We start from the raw sequence: 22,082 nt of genomic DNA on the forward strand, positions 1-22,082 counted from the left end.
ATGAGCAAAATAATATTAGTTACGAAAATATAAGTGCCATTTTACAACCCTTTGTAAATAATGATTTACTTCATCAAATTAAAAAAATATATATTTTATAAAAATAAATGTAAAATACAATAGTCAATATTAACCCGACCTACTTAAAAGTTTTTGATGAAAAGGTTAAGCGATTAATTGTTCGTCGCTAATTTGTCAATAGGGCGAAATATCACTAGCTGTTGATTTTGAATTATAATTATTTATTTTTCTTACCCTAATGCTTAAACAAGTTATGAATATTATGGCGATTTTCATACTATGAAGTGTTTAGTCGTAGTATGTATATGAAGAAAAAAAATAATTTGAAGAACTGTCGATGTTTACAATTACTTTGTAACTAATAACAAGGAATACAAATTAATCTTATTTGGTTTTTCTATCAATCGCCTCTTGGCTCTGTGTATTTTTTAATTATTGCTATATGGATGAAAATATTAAATGTCTTTGACTATTTACTCAAGTAAAAAAAAGTAATTTTTATTTATTCGCCATCTTGTCGAGGCAATTTATTTTCTTTGTTTATTTAATATTTTGCATGAATATTACATTCATTGGCTAAATTTACTATTTAATGAATCAATTGTGCTGACTCCTTTCAATATATATGTCCAGAATACCTATCTAAATGTGATAAAATCAAGATCTCTGTTATATTATATCCATTTATTTGACGACTACTGTATGTGTGTTTGTATATACTTAAAACATTTTCGCGGGTAAATTCGACTGATCTAACTGACAATGTTAGGGAAAAGAATGCATCACAATAGCAAGGGACGGTTAGCTAGCAAGGGTCATGATAATGGCAAGCCGTCAAGCCCAGGCGTTTCACCCTATAACAAACCAGCGAAAATACCAGGTTCTCTCTCGGTTGGTAAAAGTAAAGTTGAAGTATGTCCGATTCCATACATAAGGCTTCAAGATAATGCAGCTACTTTGCCTCGATTAACTACAATATCTGCCCGACCTGCCGATGAGCCCATTGGTATGGATGAGCTTGATGCTTTGCAATTAGAATTAGAATCACTGTTGTGTAATACAGCGTTACGTATAAGATATTTTCAAGGAGAAATTGAAAGCATCGATACGAATGAGTCCAAGAGAGAGAAAAAAGGAAAAGCGGCAGGAAAACAACTACAATACCCTGTTAAAAGGAAATTTCAAGATGATAAACTAGTCAAGACAAAAGACTATACAAAATTATCAAATCAACCTAAAGTACCTAAATTTAAAAATTTTCCAAATGCTTCTTCAGGAACGTCAAACAATACCTATTCCAATGAAGCTACTGCCAATTCAGATAATTCTGTGAAAGTTGAAATGTCTCAATTTTCATTACCAAAAAACAATATTCCATACAAATTCTGGAATTCCGTTGATCCCTATTGCGCACCAGTTACATTAGATGACATTAAATTTTTAGAATCTTTGCTTGCTCAAAGTAGTAACACTACTTTACCACCTATTCCACCACTTGGAAGACATTATTCTGAAGTTTGGGCAGATGAACATTTGACTGAGGATCAGAATGCTGGAAATCCCAATAAAATAAAATCATCTGGAATGTCTCCAGAAGCTACTAGTTTAAGAAAAAAAATGGAAAAATCTGCCGATAATATGATAACTGGTCCCTTAACTCAGAGATTGGTGTCTGCTTTGATGGAAGAGAATATAATGCAATATGATTTGCCCGATATTAAAATAAAGCAACAATCTAATGTTAAAAGCAGTTACAAAAACTCACTAACATTAGAGAAATGTCTACGAAAAGAATTGGTTGAACAGGGAATATTGGACCCGGAGGATCTTCCTCCATTAACTAATCCTGCAGATGATGAAATTTTAACAGAAATAAAGAAGTGCCAAACTGAGTTGACTGCCGTACGGAAAGAAAATTGTAGAAATCTTAAAAATTTAATTGGCCTTTGTAAACAGGAAATGATCAGATTAAATCTCAAGAAACAGCTTGACCAAGTGGATATGGAGTGTATAGATATATATAAGAAAATGGTAGCTGCTAAGCAAAAGAAACGCCCAATAACAAAAAAAGAAAAAGAAGATGCTTGGAGAGCGATCAATGAACAAATAAGACTTAATAAGGAGATCAATGCTTTGCCACAAACAGGACCAAATACAAGTTAAATTAAAAAATTGTTAAATAATTTGATTTAAATTATTTTATATAATTTGTGTGTATAATTTCTAAGCATGTAGAATTAAACAATATTAATTGTTCAACTCAATTTTGATTTTTAATATTCACCTGCTGGTATCATATATTTAACAAGCATTATGAAATATGTAATATTTAAAAAAATTCTGAGTAACAGATTAATAGAAATGTTCCTGATTAAACATTTTATAGACATTCTCTTAAAGTTGTAATCTAGTTATATTTCATATACATATCAGTTTTATTCAAATTTCTCATTCTCTGTATTTTATAAGTTCTATAGCAAAATGACCAGACTTGCAGTATTTCATCAAAATATTAAAAAGTTTTCTGTCATATGTTTTACATCCCTTTTATCCTGGGACCAGCCTAACTGACCTGATGTCTCCACTCTAAATGGAATTTAGTCATCTCAAAATGAAGTTAGATGATGATACCTTAGGTCATAAGTTGACTACAACAGCTACTTCTAGGCTCTGCTATTTCTATAAACTTCTTTATCATACAATTGTCTATGTTGCATGACATGGGCACACCAGCAAAGGTTTTGTATTAGCAATTGTGAACATTCTTCTGACATGGTTGCTTCTGGCCCACCCCTCAGGGCTACTTCTGCTGACCAGTATAGAAATTTGATCAATATTACTTGAAGTTTGTGTTTAACTGTTTTGCATAACACCTGAAACCTGTAATAATCAATCATAGTGCATAAATATTTCCAGGACCGCATATGCCCCGACATACGTCACCTGTAACGCTATTAATTCTAACCAACCTATGGTTGTTCCACTTGTAATATGGGCGTCTGTTCAAGGTTGCCTAAGCACAGTATTTAAAGAAATTGTCGAATTTTGTATGGATAGTATCGCTTATGGACACGGTTAACAGTGTTTTTCACCAAGTATTGACCACGTATTAAATTCTACCTGTACTTCTGCAGATTCCTTTATTAATATTATGACATCAGGATGAAAAATAGTCCAAGGACAGTGATCTTCGTAGACCTTCTGTGACATAGTTCACCTTTAGGTTAACGTGTATAGGGGTTAGTAAGTTCTGGTTTCATAGTTATCTCTTGTGCACATTTAGCTGATTACTTTTGGGCGTTATTTAAATATCTTACGGGCTTGTATATTGGAACCAATAGTCATTTTAAAGCCAAAAATAAACTATAGTGTAATTGTCTTGAGACGTTTATTATTTTCCCTATCGTACACCGCAAGAACGTACCAAAAACTATAGCCCTTAATAGTGCTTTGGTAAATTTATAGCTAATTGTCAGCCACTGTTTTATTTACTGGCGCTAACACGACATCATCTTCGTGCTGGATCGGACCTATGCAGATTCTAATTATTTTTAATTTTGGTAATGATGTCACAAAGTTATATAAATATTAACTAGACTACGGCTGTTCTTGCCGAAATCTCTTCTAGTTTCTCCGTCACAAATGTGATAAGTTCATCTTATACAGGAGAGTAGATAGAAAGACAGCACTAATTGCCCTAATCTTTAGGTAATTAGTTTATCATGTTAAGATCTATTAAGTTTCTTTATCATAGGACTTTTATTCTTCTTCTGCTGGTTATAAATTGTTAACAATTTTTAAATCAGTAATTTTCCCGCTACTAAATATAATCGATTTATGGCGAACTATTTTATGTATTCGATATTTTGTTCAATAAAAGCATAGTATGTAACAAATGAATTAATGAATAATTACTTACTTATTCAAAACGTTACGAAATGACCCAAATAATACATTATTAAATAATTCGATGTTAAATAAATTCATCGAATTAATATACAAATAAATATTATTAATAAATTAAACAATTTTACAATAGAACAAAATAATATTTCACTACAAAAAGTTTTAAGTTAAATAATAAGTTATGTTATATCATCATATCATCTTTTGCATAAAATGGAGCAACTCTACTTTGTTCGAATCAAATTTTAACGAAAACTGTAAACGAATATGAACTTTCAAGAATCGTTAGTGTGAATGTTTCGATGTTATTTAGAATTTAACTTAGTTTAGACGATGGATAATCCGTTGACGCCTAATAAGATCTTGCGCCTATTACACTACGCAGAAGACAAAAATTTTAGTGCACGGAAACTGTTGCCTCAGAAAGAACAGGAACATAAACGGTATATCTTAAAATTTCTAATACTTACCTTTTGATATAATCCATTGTCATGTCTTTTATTCATTTTATTATTCTAGCACGGAAATGCAAGAATGTACAACAAATAAGTCGAATATCCACTTCGAATCTTCGTCTGGAATTTTGGATTTGGATAAAGTGGAGGGTATGCATTGATCATTTATTACGTGTTTTTTTGGTATATCCCATTGTTTTCCGAAAAACATTTAATATTGAAAATTGGTATAAATTTATACCATCGAAAAGTTAGTAATTCCAATATAATTGTGATACTATTACATTGAACTAACTTAATATATTTTTTTAGGTTTTGGTGAATCTGGATCAGGAGCTATGTCATTGAGTAAATCTGTAAGTTTGATTACTTAACTGTGCTCGGTACACAATTTAGCAATATCACCTTAAAAATAAACCCTTAATTAGATATAGACATTAAAATTTTTCTTAAAACTTGGGGAATATTTGATGTTTTGATAATAATAAAGTCGTTTTATTTTAATTCCGGTAGTTGAATTACTAAGTAAATTATTAATTAATTAATAACCAATAAGGCATTCATTAGTCAATTCATGTATTATATAAATGTAATATTAATTAATGGAAAATATCCATTCATTTCACGAATCTTTAAAAAGGTTGAAAGGCTAATACAGCTATAATAACATAGATTATATCTAGTAATTTTTTGTATCTAATAATTAATTTTTAAACATTCTTACTCTTCCCAAACAATATATTTAAATTTAAGAAGTATATATTACAGCATGACCATGACCAACTATAACTTGGAGGTAATTTTTTGTCAACAGACAACTTTTAATCCAGGTGAAATGACTGGGAGATCTACAGGCACTGAAGATGTAAATGCACTTAATATTAATCTAGGAACAGCGAAAACCCATGATATGTTTGAAGATTATGGACGTTATTCTTTTGCTTTAGAAAACTTCACAAGTAATTTAGACAAGCAAACTTTAGAAGTAAATGATATTATGAGACATTCAATTGCAACTAATTATTCATTTAATGTGAAAGTAAGTAATAATAAATAAATATATTGATGTAGTTGTAGATTAAAATAAATATAGCATTTTGTTGTTTTGCACATAGATCAATCTTTTTTGTAATCCCATGGTTTTTGTAAGAACTAAATATGTTTTATGTTTAGAAAAGCTAATTGTATAGTTGTGTATATGCCTGTGTTTAATTCACAACCTAATAAAGAGATTTCAATTTTATGCTAACATAACAATATTAATCCAGATTTGAAAATGGGTCTAACAAATTATCTTTTTGATTACACCTTTTGCAGAGGGATTTAACAGCCGATGAAGCATCTTTTGTAATAAAGCAAGCACCAATTCCTGTACAACCAAGTGCCCAAGTCAATATCACTACTGATAACCTGTGAGTTTTAAAAATTTATTTCTTAGACTTAAAGATGTTAGATAAAAACAGCTTTGAAGAGAATTTTTTTAAGATAGTAAAAGAACAGGTATTCATTTATAGGTTTTTTATTTGTGGATAATTTTTTCATGACATTATTGTGAGCTATTAGATAAATTTCAACATTGATAAATATTATTCATTACATACAAATTCTTTAATTATTTTCTAATATTCTTTAATTTAGTGTAAATAAGGATTCATTGTACAATTCCAACTCCAAATGGTGGAAGCATTTTTGTCTTTTTAAAAAACTTATTAAGTTGATAAACATGCATAAAATTGCAAGCTATCAGAAGACCTAAACATTGAAACACAATGTTATGCACTGTGATAAACACTATTTTACAAGCTGGCACAGATATTTCAAACTTTTAATTGCACTGATAATGTATCCGCTAGATCTTTAATTTAAGTAATAAAAAAAAATCTTAAATGCTTTTAATAATAGCTAATGCCAAAACTATTACATGTAACCAGAATTCTGTAAACAGAACATGAATTCTAGAAATTTGTCACTTAATTTTCATACAATAGTGGTTAATAATAAGCTAACATCTTGGGTTAAAGTAAATATGGTTCCCAATAACCAATTTCTAATGATAAGAAAAATTCACAGTTTTTTCACTTCTAACTTTATTTGCACTTGAAAATTTTGTCCTTTTTTGTTATTGTTAATTATATTTTTGATGTATTTACAGGGATAATAATACAGATATGTCAATGGGGTCTTATTTTAAGAACAGATGTCCAGAATTCTCCAATATGCTGGGAAAATCTGATAGTCCTAGTCGACTTGTACATAAAACAAGTGAAGGTAAATATTGTTTACATTTGCCTTGATATAAAATCAGAATGTCTTAGATTATAAGACTTTAACATGTATGAGAAATCAAAGTGTAATGATATTTTATTATTTATTAAGTTTATTTACTTATGTGTCTATTTTGGTATTAATAGTATTAATGAAATTGACATTTTTTAAATTAAAATTAAGTTGCAGCTAGTTGATTTTAAAGATAATTTTTATGAATAGTAATATATGTCACAAACAATGTTAAATATTATTTAGCACTAAGAACGAATTCCACATACATGAATATTTGGAGATGATTGAACATTTCTAAATATTCAACATTTATAGCTTTTAACTACAAAGATGTAATGAATGTGTTGCTAAGAATTTTGTTAGTAACAGTTCTTCCGGTTTGCGGTTAGTAATACTTCGTTTGGTTTTCGAGTATATGCACCAGCCTACCTGTGATTACTCTTGCATTGAAATGGATGCTCTGGGCCAGTGTTTCCCATGGGTTCACGTCCCACAGCAGGGCAATTTGATTGTTAAGGCGGGCATTTCGAAAGTGGACTTGAGACATATTCAGCTCTTTTGCTTTGATATAAAAATTATGTATGTTTCATAAAGGTGGGGTGAGTGTAAGAATTTTAGAAAGGCTAAGGCACGTCATGGCACAAAAAGGTTGTAAAACACTGCTCTAGGCAGTGACAACCACTCTGAATTAAAGGTGTATTTTGAGTGCATTATATGTCTCGACTTAGTGTACCACCTCCGTGTCTCAACAATAATATACTAGGAATAGCAAAAAATTGTGAATAATTAATTTAATATATTTCAGTGTCATCACCATCAGTGTTTCAAGGCAAGGAAACTATTAACTTTGGTAACATGGACCAATCTTTAGATTGTGTCCCTGTAAGACAATCCCGTTGCTCAAACAATGAAGAAATAGTGCAAGTTAATGAATCCACATTCAACATTAATCGTAGCAATCATACAAATGTTAATTATGTTGTTTCGGAATTATCTGACAACAGCTGTAGTATAGACAAGCCTCCAGTTAAAGACATGTTTAAACATCCTCTGGGTAAAGCTAAAGAGGTCCTGAAGGTTCCTTCAAGGATTGAACAGAAACTTTTACAGCAGAGACTTTTAAAGTCCCTTAATGCAGAACAATTTTTGAAGATGGCACATACATCATCTTTTCCTGTACCTACAGAAGAGTCTGCTACTTCTGTTGATAATGAAAATGAGAATTCCTTAAGTATTTCCAAAATTGCTGATTATTTGGGTAAGTAGTTATAAACAGTTTTTAATATTGTAAGCAAAGTATAGTACAAAGAGGTTTTTAATTTTAATTGTATAAGTAAATTTGGGAATATTAGAAATAGTTTTTATGAAGAAAAATTATTAAATTTATGAATATCAAATAACATATATGTTAATATATCTTTGGTTGGCAACAATCTTATAAAAATAAATAGATATGCGGGATCATGTTAAATTAAACTGAATTAAACCAAACAAAATGATCAGTGAAAGTTATGACTAAGTTTTAAGTTCATTAACCCCTGCATGATGACCTTAACCCATACTGGGTTAAGGTCTGCTGTCGAATGCTAGCATTTATTTAATCATGATATTCTTCTCATTTTACATCAATATGCAGACTGTTACTTACAGTCAAATCAATTTCATATGAAAAACAATCTGTCAAGATTCTATATCTAGTAAAACTTCCATAATTAAAAATCATGTCTGCAGGTGTTTATGATGTTTAAGTACAAATTTTAAACCAATTAAATATGTGAAAGAAGGTATTGTTTTTCTAGTAAAAGCATATATATCTATGTTTATATTCTTATATGAAGTTTTTCTATTACAATATATTTAAGCAATCGCTAGGGTTTGATAGTCAGCTAAGAGAGTTAGCGACTACAAAATATTTTTACACAATCATTTAAGTGTTAGGTGACAGAAAGAGGATAGACAGGAGCTCACAAACATCACATTAATAAGTGTCGTGAAATGATATTGAAATACAACGGTGGTACACAAAAGCTGCATTTGAAATTGTCATAAAAATTATTTTATAGACATATTTTCATTATAGATCTTTTGTCTTAGACCCTGGACCTAAGAAACAATGTTCTTAATGGATTTTTGTGGAAGTGTAGAGTAAAAGGTCGCATCATTCTGTAAATGGACTGATAGGCTATTATGAAAAAAAATTGTATAAGTAGGAGCTTCATCACCATAGGAAAAACAAAGTATATTGTGACCTTGTTGTGTCTGCAACTAAAATCTTAAAAAATCATGTAACAAAAATTTTTGTGTGTTAAATCAATAATGACGATGAAACAACATTTTAAAGCTGCCTACAATTCATGAAATTGAATGACATCAAGTACTGTACAAGTAAAGAGCTGTATTTTGTAGTTATATCAAGGTTTTCTAATATTATTAACTAAATTGGACAATTCAATATTCATAGTCATAAAAATATTCCTGTTTATGTTTGAAGAGTATTGTAGTTAGCATAGCATAGAAACTATGAGACTTTATAACTTAACTCCATCCATCTGTATAGTGTAAGACATACCACCTGAAGTATATGAATTTGCAAGCATAAATAGCATCTTTTACTTAAAAAAATACTTAGGGATATTGACTTAAAGTTTAATGTTCAACTTTGAGAAGTACATATTTCTTTAGGGTTATAACTGTTGTTGTTAATATGAGCAAACTGTTTCAGGAAAACAATCAAATGTGAGCATAATGGGAATGCTTCAATTAAATAAGCAGAATAATAATGCTAAGAAACAACCACTCACAGAGTTGCACATGAATGATCAAAATAATACGAAAATTGATGATGAGCTGCCCGTGTCACATTTGAAAGATACTCGAAATATAGAGACAGCAAGTACAATGGAAACAGTGATTTCTCTTAACAAGCTTAAAATAAATGAGGAAATAAAAGTAGTTCCACCTGTTACGAATTCTCAGCAGTCAAATAAGAATGAACGCAACAATATAGAAAACAGAGGCAAGGCTTTGAGGTGTAAATCACCATCAAGCAAAAGTCATTCTACATTAAGCACAGTGCAGGAAAATTTCACAAGTTTCAAGTCAAATGATAGTCCCCTGCACAATAGTAAAGGTAAATCTGATATATGTACATATTATTTTAATTTTTATGTAACAAAATAGGACAATGATAGACAGAAAGATGATGAATGATAGATAGAAATATTAAATTTACTTTAAATTACAATTGATAAAGTTTTTTTTCATATTCAGATTCAGAATCTATCTATCCATCCAGCACTTTTGTAGCTTTAAGTATAAATTGCTAGAACATGTACAAAGCTTACTTGCTTTCATAGTGTATTTGGTGGTAAGGTAAGCAAAGTTGAAAATATAACAATATGTGTTTCATTGTAAAGGGTCTTTGCAACAATTTCTAGCATATGTGTATATATACATACATATTTATACTTCTGTTTTAATGTAGAATTAAAACAATCTTTCATCTAAATTTTTTCGGGCATCATTGTATGCAGCATGACTTTACATCACCATCATTATGTCAGCCGATACACGCACTTTGTATGACATCTGCCTCTCCCAAAGATTGCTACGATGACTACGCTGCGCTGTACCTAATAGGGGGCCCATCGACGTCACATCAACCGGCTTATGGCCGCCTCTCTAGAACCTTTTGGGTCTAACATCCAACCTGTAATATTACTTATGAAAAATGATTTAGTCAACTCAAAGAGCACAAACATCTTAACACTAAAAAAGTTTGTAAATTTGTTTAAGCAACAATCCTGCTTTTATATATTTTACATGAATATTTATACATTCCTCATTAAAATATACAGTCAGTCTAAAGATGTACAAAGCTACATAGCCATTTGTTTAAATTGCAGTCTTGCAGCATGCAGTTTTAGTTTCATTTAGTTAAACAATTGACATCGTTCATCATTGGTCATTATAATGACCTATGATGAATAATGACAATGATTTTCTTTTTATTAACATTGTTGACAATGCAGAAGGTTTGCATGTATAATAAAATTAATTCATAATTGTACAAGAATTAATTTCTGAATAAAATATGTTTTTATTGATATATGTAATTGCAGTGAATATTATTGCTGATATAACTACTGTTTAAATTAAAAACTTTTATTTTTTTATATTTTATTCACTGATTGTTCAAATATAGGTTTGTAGTCTTTTAATGACAACTAAGTAAATATTTTCAGGTGAGAATAATTTGACACAAAATCGTTCACCAAATGTTGAATATAAAGAGTTAGATAAGTCAGTAGATTGGTATGAGGTGTTGCAATACAAACAAACGAAACCGGACAGCTTGCCTAAAGGTGCGTGGGCCACGCTTTACATTGCTTTTTACGTAAAGGATCAATTAACTTTCGGTATAATATTTTAAATAAGGTTTTAAAAAATATATTTGTAACAAAATTTGCTAAAATTTTACTAAGTATTCCATTTAATATAATGCTTTAAAAATTATCATTTTAAGTGTATTTTAATGAAAGGTTGATTATCTTAAAAATATTATGCAGGTAAAAAATATTTGAATAAACTTTAGGTTCATGGTCAACTTGCTCCACGCGTAATATTAAAATAAGTATGTTGTCTGGATATGGATCATAAAATAATAATAAATTTCAGAACAATGGGCGGAAATCAAAGCTACAAGTGTCAATGGTTATGTAGGTAAGTATTTAAATCTAATTACTAAAATATTTGTGTGACATTCATACCCATCTCACTTTCTGTTTATGTTCTATTTATACACAAATTTCTGAATTTCTTTTATCATTCAGCGGTAAATATTGTTGTTTACATTTAAAGTAAAATATTTTACCATTAAGATTTTAATGCCTTTTCTATTTATTTATGCAGTCCTGATTCTTATTATAAAAATGAACTTAATACAAAAAATTATCTGTACAACTGTTAACTTTTTGAAATGTGCAGAGATAAATTATTAAATTTTGATTTGAAATTCAAAGAATCCTTTAGAAGTGTATAAATATATAATATAAAAAATAAATAATAAAATAAAGTATATATATATATATATATATATATATATATATATATATATATATATATATATATATATATATATAGCTGTTCCTCGTTCGCGAACTTGATGAACACTCCCTAAACTCCGTTTTTAGTTGATCTACACTAATCTACCCAGCGAGATAAACAACAATTAAAATTGAAGCATCCAGAGCTTATGGCACCAGGTCATGTTGTAATAATAATAGATAATCAACAATTTTTTACATATTAATTATTATTATTAATTATAGGAGCAAGCACTGCCGCTACAATAAGCGTCACCACTCTGACGGACAGCTGGTTGACCGCCAAATTCCGATTCGACAATTTACCAAATGACGGAAAAGACATGACCATTGAACTGCCTCGGCAGCCATTGCTGCTCTCGCCAGGAAGAACAGAACAACTTACGCTGCACCTCGCGTCCAATGTTGAAATGAGTACAACATTAACTTTTACTGTGCATTTAAAAGACGCCTCAATCGACGGCGACGTCGAGCAAACTGGGAGTTTGGATGTCAATTTCAAAATGCCTACCATCCATGCGTTGTCTTGCGACGGAATTAATACGATTTCATTCCATCACGTGCAAGAGAGCACTTCTCTCACTAAGTACTTAGTTGTCATAAGTTATTGTCCTGTCGACTTGCAACTAGAGCTGTCGATTGTTGAAGGTGACAGTTTGTTTACTATTATAAACGTTCAGGAAATTAGCAAAGGCGACACCAATAAAGCTATGATGGATCGCCCCACGTTTGAGGAAGATCAACATAAGATAGGAAAGCCGAAAGGAAAGATTTTGAATAAGCAGCTGTGTAGGCTCACCAGTGGCAATGCAATAAAAGTCTCCATCAAATTTACTGCTCCAAAGCTGCTCGAGTTAAATCTATGTAAGTGAGATATTTTCGAAGAATTCTTTATAAGCATTAATAAAAACTAAAGATAATACACAGTAAGTTTCATCTTTTATGGACCATTTCATATTGATTCAATGATCATGTTAAACAAACCCGAATCGATATTCTACCCCTATATATACAACTATTTTATTTATTTTTTAGGAGTAATGTAGGGTTTTAATTTTTATAATAATTTTTGGTTATTTAATATCTTTTCTCGTAGAAAAACCAGACCGACAACGATCGATATATATATAAAATAACTTAATTATATTTTGATAAATTAAATTTTGTTTATTTCAATAAAAAATATATTGGCTTGCATAATAAAAAATAAAATTACGTGCATAACTGAAAAATCATTAATTTATAGTTACTCAATTGTAATGGATAGATTAATTGATGACTATGGAAAAGCTGACTATGCGATTGGTACAAAGGAAATGTTATTTTGCAGGTGAAAGCAAGGTCGCATTTAAAGGTGCTTTACATATAAACCTCATTGGAATACAAACAATTATAAAAAAAGTAGATCTCATGGGTGTCGTTGGTACGGCCAAACTAGAAGTGGACATACCTAATCATATATTACAGATTACTAATGGTATTATTTACTTATTATTAATTATGTAGGTATTTCAAACACAATTCTGGTTAATGTTATTTAAATATATTTTTTTCAGAACCTAAAACTGTATTGTTAAGGAACACTGGATACATTGCTGGAAGTTGGATTGTTAGTGTAAAAGAGAAATGCTCAAGCAAATGTAATACGCAGTTCCAAGTTTCAACGCTAAGAGTGGACATACGGCCTGGAGGCGAGAGTGAATTGGTTGTTGCTTACACAGGGCTCCCGGATGAACTCTGTGAAGCGTAAGTCAAATATTATACGTCATTATTTTTTCGCTTTTGCACAATGTACTTGTTCTATAATAAATAAATGATTAAATGGCGACCACGAGTTACCCATGCAGCGCCCACCGATCGCTAGGTGGACCGACCATATACTATGGAAAGTCGCTGAATACTCGCAGCGTAAGACTGGTCATCATGACGTCCAGATAAAGATAAAATTAATAAATTCAACATTGGAACTTTCAACAGCACTCTTATGGATAGTCAATTTTTTAAATGCGTTTTATTTTTGGCCCTACTTTAGTGTATATTTATGGAGAAGAAGCAGGGTGAAAGTTCACAATAAAACATCTTAAAAAATTACAATACCTATTTATGAAATCTGACTCCATTTATATGTACAAATCAATTGGAGATATTTACCGAAAAATTGCCATAGCCAGATCTTAACGGTGCCTTGTAAATACACCATGGGTAAATATAAAAAAAATAGAGGACACTTTATTCAAATATTGTGACTATTGTAAACATATAAAATATTATCATAAATATATTGTGAGGCCACAGTAAAAATATTGATTTCCTTTAAACCACTTTCTCAAGGAGATCCTCAGCCCTAAAGCCGGAAGTTGCTTAGATGGGTTTCATTTGCGAAACAAATGTATTCTCGCATGAATTGGCTGATATGATGATAAGATGATAATGATGATTTAACTTAATTTGATATTTTATTTTCATTAACAGCGTTTTGGTCCTGGAAGATGTAGTCACTGGGAATAAAACGACCGTGAACATAGCCGGCGGTGGCGAAAGGCCTAAGACATTTCCTATCAAAACTAATTACGTCACTATGTCCTGGGTACGAGCCGGCAGGAAGGAACTGAGTTTAAGAAATTCTTCAAATAAAAAAATACAAATACGATGCCAAATATTTGGCGAAGGATTTTCTATAGACCTCCCAGGCGCGGAGTCCAGGGGAACGTATTGCCTGTCATTTGGACCACACGATTGCCGACCCTTGCCCGTGATGTTCGCACCGAGCTCGTGTGCGCCACATGCAGCCGCCTTACATTTGGCTTACGACAAAAATAGTGATTTCTCGAGAAAGGTAAGTTACATTGTACATACAGTGTCCCATAAATCTTTAAGCCGGGATCGGGTAATTGAGTAATAAGGGCATAAGCGGCTAACTCCAGAAATTTAATTTTAAACAAATCTGTATAAAAAATTCGCACTTTAAACACTCGAGTTTTATACATTCTTTGATGTTATTTTAATTATTACAACTACAAATCTTCACTTTTCATATTTTTACTTTTCATTATTATTGTAAATACCCTTCAATAAACGAAAGATGTAAACTTATACTGAAATGGATTAAATTGAAAGAAAATAGTACGTTTTAACCAGCCATGTAACTACATCAAACTACAAACGGTTACTACATTAAACTAAACAAGTCTGTTGTAAAAATAATACCAATGTTGGCAAGTAACTTGAAAAGAAAGTGTTGTAATCAATTGATGTTATGAAAGCAATAAATGCTTTTTAACTTGATTTACCCCATCTTGCTGAAGGCTATCTTATTAAGCTGTTAACATAATAGCGAATACGCTATGTATTATTGTTTAAGGGAATGGTAATAAGTAAGATATCCCTTAAGAATTTTGTACTGTAAAATTCTTTACAGTACTGTATTCCTATCGGCCTTTATCAGGATCTCATTATGGCAATGAGAGAAAAAAGAAAAAAAAATGTATGTGCGACAACCATAATCCATCTTCTGCGATTTTTTATTAATAATAGTGTCTTTTTATACGCCGTGTTGATTTGACCCCTGCTAGATGGACAGACGACATAATAATGGTTGCGGAAGGACGCTGAATGTAAGCAGCGCAAGACTGGAAATCAATTTAAAATGTATTTATTAATGTAGGCATTTGTAAGCACATTTGAATCGACAGTTATTTTAAGTTTATATGTAGTAAGCTTCCACTGGCTCGGAATGCTGATCTATTAAAAGAGCCAGCCAAAAGACGAAATTTAGGCGTTAAAAGTTTTTTTATGTGTTTATCATATATTTGTCATTATTGTGGCGACCTTAATGTCTATGCCTTGCAGTGGGTCTCTATTTGCTGACGTGAATGAATGAACTAAACGTTTGCAATGGTGGCGCGTGTTTCCAGGTAAAGCTGTTCGGGTGCGCAGGCGGGGAGCCGGTGCGCTGGAGCGGGCTGGTGACGTACGGCGACACGGCGCTGGTCCGCGCAGCTGTGCGACAGCCCATCACGCTCACGCTCTACAACAAGGGCAACGTTCCTACTTTCCTCTGTGCAAAAGTACATTTCAATTGTAAGTGAGCAGCAGTGTGCTTGAACAGCGGTCTCGATCTCTTCCAGGCTTGTCCCGCAAGGACTGTTCTTATCACTTATAGTAAAGAAATGCTTTTTTTTAAATACCAAGACTAATTAAGATCGCTGCCAGATGAAGTGGAGGTTGCGACAGCTGAAGTAGGCTATTGGAAAGCCAGCAGCTTATGACAAGCAATGCCTACCATTGCCTCTTTAGTTTGTCACTTGTAAACCGTATATTATATACTCCAGAGTTAATTTTAACATATTATAATGTACCTTATTTCATTTTGATGTTCTTATAATTGCCTTAATCACAATCAAGTGCGATCGCCAACGCGTTATGGTTTATCCTCCCATAGATATCATCATCTCAAGCCTCAAGATAACAAGTGCAGGTGTGGTGTAGCATTGTATGTGCAAGGTTGTATATAACTATATTACTTTCCCCCATTTAAATTATTTGCTATTAATTAAATATGAAAAATTTCTGGTGTAGATCCACTTGAGATTTAAACAGACTAGTTCAATAGTTGGATGTGAAAGTGGACAGGACACAAAACTGCAGGGCGCACGATTGTTGGCCGTTAGAGCTTTAACATCTGGAGTGGAAACCACGGATCGGCAAGCGAAGAATGTACGTTCACAAGGAGCAGAGACGACTTTGTTAATGTCGTTGGAATACGCTGGATATGAGTCGCTTCCAACCGATCCTAATACAAATTTATAGAAAAAACTTATGCCCAGCAGCGTGCTTCGTCTGAAAAAATGATGTTGATGAGGGCGCACCAGCTACTTAGATACTGTAGCATCCCGGCACTCATGCACATTTCAGTTGTAAGTCGCTGGGAGCTCCTCTAGGTATGCCGCGACATTCTTCCGCTGGCCGGCGCATACTACAATGTCCACAAATGTCCAACTTCGATATCACGGAATTAACTAAAATATATAAATGTAAGCCTAAGAAGTATTTTAATTTGCAGTACAGTATCACTTCTGCGAGGAGAGCTCCCGTTTGGAGGGCGCGTACAAAGTGGTGGGCGCACGGCGCAAGCACGCGGTGTCGCTGGTGGTGGAGTGGGCGCGCGTAGAGAGACGCGCGCGTGCTGTTCCCGCCGGTGCACTGGCCACTATCACCGTACTCGCGGGGCCCGAGTACACGCGTCGCCGGATACTCAGGTGTGCAACGTAACTGAACACATTCTTACACACATCAGAAACAAATGTTAGAGCATTTTGCCGCAAGTCAACAAACAAGTTGCGTGCATACAATATGCCTGTGCCATATAGAGAGGAGTTTGCAGTGTCTCACTACAAGGTATGTTAGGACGTCCTTCGGCGTGCTGTTGGACTGCGGTATCTCTAAGCGTTACCAATAGTTTAGTTCTCTAAGCGTGCTCTATACATCTCGGACGCCGTTTCAGCTCACCGTGCGCTCGGTAGCATCGAGCTGGACACGATCATGACCCAGATGTTCACGAGGCACGGCTCGGAGTACCTTCACAGGTTTAAGCCCAAAGAGAGTCGCTCATGATTTTGTGAGCCGGGGGTGGACCAGACCATGGTGCACCTGGTGGCCAACTGTCCTGCATTCGGAGGACTCCGATGCGATTCCAAGCTCCTGCTGGTAAACACTGACGAAGACACCTGCTTTCCTCAAATGCAAAATTTGAGACAACACAGTGCGATAATTGAGGATGTAATTTATAGGAATAAAGGTGAAAATGGTACAGATCGGGTAAGAAATTAAAGGAATAGGAGAAAAGGTATAACACCAATGTGAAAGCGTTAAAGCGAAAATAAACAAAACAGAAACTTATGTAAATAAGCAAATATTGTTTAATTTTGATATTAAATTAATATTTTAATTAATGATAATATATATTATAAATAAGACTCTAATACCCTCTACCAAAAATACGATAGGGGAGAGCGAGAGGCCACCAATAGCGGAGGTAATTAGAGAAAAAGCGTTTTCTATAAAGCCGTCATAAAAAATCACATGCTCTATGTTGATTGTTTTGAACTACGACTGAAAAATAACAATGTCATGAAAGGAATAGTATTGACTAAGGAGTTATGATAATTATGTAAGGAGAAATAATACATAAATTAAGATTTGCTCCTTAAATAAGGTAGTTGCATATAAATATCATGTAATTTAACCCTTTGTACTCGAGGGCTCCTGGAGCGGAGCCATTTAAAATTTGTTTGCAAACTCGAGGGCTCTCCTACGGAGACAATGCAAAACATTTTCAGTTTTTAATAAGAACAAAAATAAATCGTAAAAATTAGTTATAGGATGTTTCGCTATTGGTGACAAATGACAGTCGTGGCTCACGGATTGTTATACTCTCGATAACAGCACACAATCTCGGTTTGAGCAACATTCCGCATTCCGCACTTGGATGCAAGTTAAGTCGTGCTATTCAGCAGTAGAGTGTATATCCGATTCGCGTTTATCTGTTGTTTTTATATTTTGAATTCATATTTATACCCCCGATATGGCAAATAAAAGAAAAATTTGTGAAAATTATAGTGATATTGAAAGTAGTAGCGACGAATTAGAATTTGAAGTTCATAATGATCATAACATAAATAATATAGACGCTCTTGGCCGTGATGAAGCAGACAATATTGAACTAAGCCATGAATCTGATTCTAATGATAGTGATATATTTCCTGTTGTACAACGACACATAACACAAATAACGAATGAATGGATGTTTCGGAAGTATTACTTCTGAAAATCTCATAAGACCTAATCAGCCTGTCAGTTTCAGAATTCCTTTAGACCTCTCCAGAAAACTATTGGACAATGTTCCTAATGCTAAAGGTTATATGTATACCGTCAGGTATTATACAAGCATACCCCTTGCTGAAGAACTGCTAAAAATGAATTGTTTCCTCACCGGCGCAATCAAAACAAATAGGAATGATTTACCTACGGCAATAAAAAACCGCAATTTGTAAGAGACAGGAAAACAGTGGCTTACAGAAAAGGCAAAACCCTAGTTCTCATATGGAAGGACAAAAGGATTGCCACTTTGTTAAATACCATAACGAGTATTTAACAAAGTGACAACAAAGCGGGTTTGACATCGGTTGTTAGAAGAGTATGTGGCGGTGAATTGGTCAGAATACAAAAACCTAAAATTGTTATTGATTACACAAAAAATATGCGTGGAGTAGAACGGGCCGACCAATATGCTGCAACATATTGTTTTCTGAGAAAATCCCTGAAATGGTGGAGAAAACTATTTTTCTGGGGGATGGAAATGTGTACAATAAATGCACACATACTGTACATTTCTGTTAAAAAATAAATAGTGAAAAACCAATGACACCCTAGAAGTTTGTAAAATTGTTGGTTACGTTACGTTACACACCAAATACGGAGGCCAGGCTTAATAACCGCCTAAATATTATATGTTCCAAGAAAGATTGTGTAGTGTGTTCGATTAGAAAAATTCAAGGCGCAAGACGGCAGACCACCATTATTTTTGTGATACTTGTCTAGAAAAGTCAAGATTACATATTGGCAATTGCTTCAAGAAGTTTCACACTTTGGAAGATAATTTTTTTTAGATATCCTAACATTTGTATCCATAAACAATTAAACAAATAATGACATACTTACATGTGAATATGATCTTTTCACTAAAATGGTTTCCAGTTGCTGGTAATATGACTCAAAAAAAGAGAGTTATAATTTTTGTTATAATGCAAAGAGTTATAATTGTAGACACTCATCACAACAACCTGTTAAACTTGCTTAGAAAAGCATGATTCAAATGGTTCTGTTTATTCAATGTATTGCATATCGTGCGAAATTTAAACAATTTTTTTTAGTGCGGTATATGGAAATTTCAGTAAAATTGGAACATAATTGTCTAAGTTGTAAAAAAGAAAATATCGGATTACCGATAGATCTATAAGCATTTTGTGAAACAATCTGCCAATACTAATGGCCGACTAACTAAAAAAAATCAACTTTAAACAAGTAACAGGTTAGTATCTTCAGGTGACGATAGCGACTTCAAACTGGTGTACCATAAGAAAGTTCGTATATTAGACTACGAAGGAGAAATATTATACCTTTTCTTCTTTTGTCATTCGTGCGCTCTTGTCAGACTGATCGTGTTCATCCGGTCGGTTATGGTGCCTCTGCTGCTCTCGCTAAGTAACTTGAAGTATGGCGGAATAAGAGCATTCATTTTCTGTTTTATTATAGACAGCTAATTACTTTATAAGATTTTGAGTTATTTTCTTTTTGAGATTATTTAGCTGTAATTCACCACATAAAAAATACTTTTTGTGTTGCTGCAAACTGTTTTTTTTAGCTCCTCGTTAAGATTTTTTGCGATTTTATTTATGTAGTCCTTATGCTTCACACCAAAACATGTGTATATTAATAGTAAAAGCTTAATAACATAATTTCCTGTTCTTATTATAATTTTGTATCATCTTCAGAATTATAAGAAACCAAACTACTGGGGAGCTGGATACTTCCTTACTACCAGACCATCTAAAAGTTTTGGCACTGGAATATGAAGGGCAAGACATTGTCTCTGATGAATCTTTAAAAGATTTTGAAGAAACTATGGTAAGACATTACATGTAATAAAAAAGTCATCTTGTACCTCTTATTTATAATGAAATGTATATTTAAAAATTTTATAATTAATATAAAGTGATTCAGTTTTGGTTTAGTTCATAATAATTTGCCATTTGAGAACAGTTTTTCTTGAATTCTGATGAGTAATTTCCTTATTACAGTCGTCATTCAGTGAGCTTATGGAAAGTCTACAAGAGCTTACTGCACAAATTGATTTACCACAAGACTTCGCGGACGAAAACACGATAATAATAAGTGATGACACCATTGTAAACCACCATACGCTTTGTGATTAAACTTTAATTATTTCAACTAATATCCTGAAATCGCATATTTGAATGCATTTTCACATAAAGTTTTTAAGTGAAAAATTACAGGGGCGGTATTGATAAGTTTTGATTGATAAATGAATAAAGGAACTGTTATTGAAGGCTTCATCTGCACCTAAATGGATATAGTTATCCGTCTCACTTGCCTCTACAAATAGGCTTTCTATAATAAACGAACCAAACTGTAGGTGAACGTGCATACGAATATACGAAATTGACTAATATTTCTTTAATACGTCAGATTTAACAATGATCATCAATTATGATAGATATTAAATTAAGCAACAATAACAATTGGGTATGAGACTTATTAATGTTAATTTATTTAAACAGAAGTTAATTTAAGCCTTTATTCTCGGTCCTATACTTACAAATGCGATTAGCACTTGTTGATTATGTTTAAAATGATAGATAAGTTTTCAGTACAGCATGTGATTATTTTATTCATAAGCATCTTTTCAACATCTGAGGCTTTATGAAGATTAAAGAAAATTTAAACAATTTTTTGTTTACTTTTTATGTTCTAGAACTCTTACCTTATCAACTTAATCTGTATTCGTTAAGAAAACGTAAATTTGACTAGAAGTTTGTGTAGATTTTAATTTATAGTTTACACCAATTTTTTTGGGTGTCTAATAAAAATTTTGTATGTGTGATTGACTACTATAGATTTCAATAGTTTATATTAAAAATATCCGTCCATTGAAGATACAAAAATATTAACAGCTGCTTCTTGATTCGTACTGTGTGAACATTATAATTATTAAGACTATTTAAATAATCAATAAAGAAAAATAAATTTTCATTTATTACTATTTGTTCAACCTATGCATAACGTCGACCGTACGTCATTACGGCAGCAGCGTTATTACTATTACCGCGTATGTATGTAGCAGACCTCTGCACGTTGGTTAATTTAAAATCTCAAAAAAAAAATACACAACAAAAAGTGAACCTTAACTACATGAACACTATTTAAACCAATTTTCTCCAAAAATCTATAATTTAGCAAAAGCTGTGCAGATAGGTAATATTATTTCATTAAAAAAGATTTCTCTTTTGAAGCCTTTGCATCATTCTTACTTGCTTGTTACTCATGGCTGAGTATTATATTTATTTGAGGGCTATTTGAAAATCGTAATAAAAAAAGTTGTGTGATTGTTATTACTTTTTGCACGAAAGCGACATTATATACAGCAGAAGAATATTGAAACAATCGATACCAATCGATGTTGGAACCGAAAGGTTCTTAAGTGGCGACCACGAGCCGGTAGACGTAGCGTAGTTGG

The 22,082-nt window shown here is 32.4% G+C and overlaps 2 protein-coding genes across 4 annotated transcripts; both read left to right on the forward strand.

Moving 5' to 3' along the window:
* The first annotated feature begins 542 nt into the window (after window positions 1–542).
* Ada3 (transcriptional adaptor 3) lies at window positions 543–2,271 on the forward strand. The gene has a single exon (XM_068761690.1). The coding sequence runs from the start codon at window positions 784–786 to the stop codon at window positions 2,182–2,184; it is 1,401 nt and encodes a 466-aa protein (XP_068617791.1). The 5' UTR covers window positions 543–783; the 3' UTR covers window positions 2,185–2,271.
* A 1,897-nt stretch (window positions 2,272–4,168) lies between these two features.
* On the forward strand, window positions 4,169–21,294 carry spd-2 (spindle defective 2). 3 transcript variants are annotated; one of them, XM_068761496.1, is made up of 18 exons: window positions 4,169–4,370; window positions 4,447–4,532; window positions 4,695–4,738; window positions 5,197–5,421; window positions 5,700–5,794; window positions 6,535–6,650; window positions 7,468–7,920; window positions 9,385–9,792; window positions 10,907–11,026; window positions 11,340–11,384; window positions 11,993–12,631; window positions 13,098–13,244; window positions 13,324–13,513; window positions 14,240–14,603; window positions 15,682–15,847; window positions 16,830–17,025; window positions 20,320–20,452; window positions 20,626–21,294. In XM_068761496.1, the coding sequence occupies exons 1-18, from the start codon at window positions 4,261–4,263 to the stop codon at window positions 20,758–20,760; spliced, it is 3,672 nt and encodes a 1,223-aa protein (XP_068617597.1). In that variant the 5' UTR covers window positions 4,169–4,260; the 3' UTR covers window positions 20,761–21,294. The 3 variants fall into 3 exon arrangements, with proteins under 3 accessions (XP_068617597.1, XP_068617599.1, XP_068617598.1); XM_068761498.1 differs by having other exon boundaries at window positions 11,993–12,415; XM_068761497.1 differs by lacking the exon at window positions 10,907–11,026.
* Window positions 21,295–22,082: the final 788 nt, after the last annotated feature.

Source organism: Battus philenor, unplaced genomic scaffold, assembly GCF_028537555.1.
Source record: "Battus philenor isolate CCGP_79_NKW_IND1 unplaced genomic scaffold, ilBatPhil1.0.hap1 SCAF_15, whole genome shotgun sequence".
Lineage (NCBI taxonomy): Eukaryota > Metazoa > Arthropoda > Insecta > Lepidoptera > Papilionidae > Battus > Battus philenor.

Bases quoted from the DNA above. Each gene is read 5' to 3' on its own strand.
- Ada3 (XM_068761690.1), top strand. From the start codon at position 784: ATGTTAGGGAAAAGAATGCATCACAATAGCAAGGGACGGTTAGCTAGC.
- spd-2 (XM_068761496.1), top strand. From the start codon at position 4,261: ATGGATAATCCGTTGACGCCTAATAAGATCTTGCGCCTATTACACTAC. The intron at 4,739-5,196 runs GTAAGTTTGATT...TTTTGTCAACAG, and splicing joins CTATGTCATTGAGTAAATCT to ACAACTTTTAATCCAGGTGA. The intron at 17,026-20,319 runs GTGTGCAACGTA...TATCATCTTCAG, and splicing joins ACGCGTCGCCGGATACTCAG to AATTATAAGAAACCAAACTA.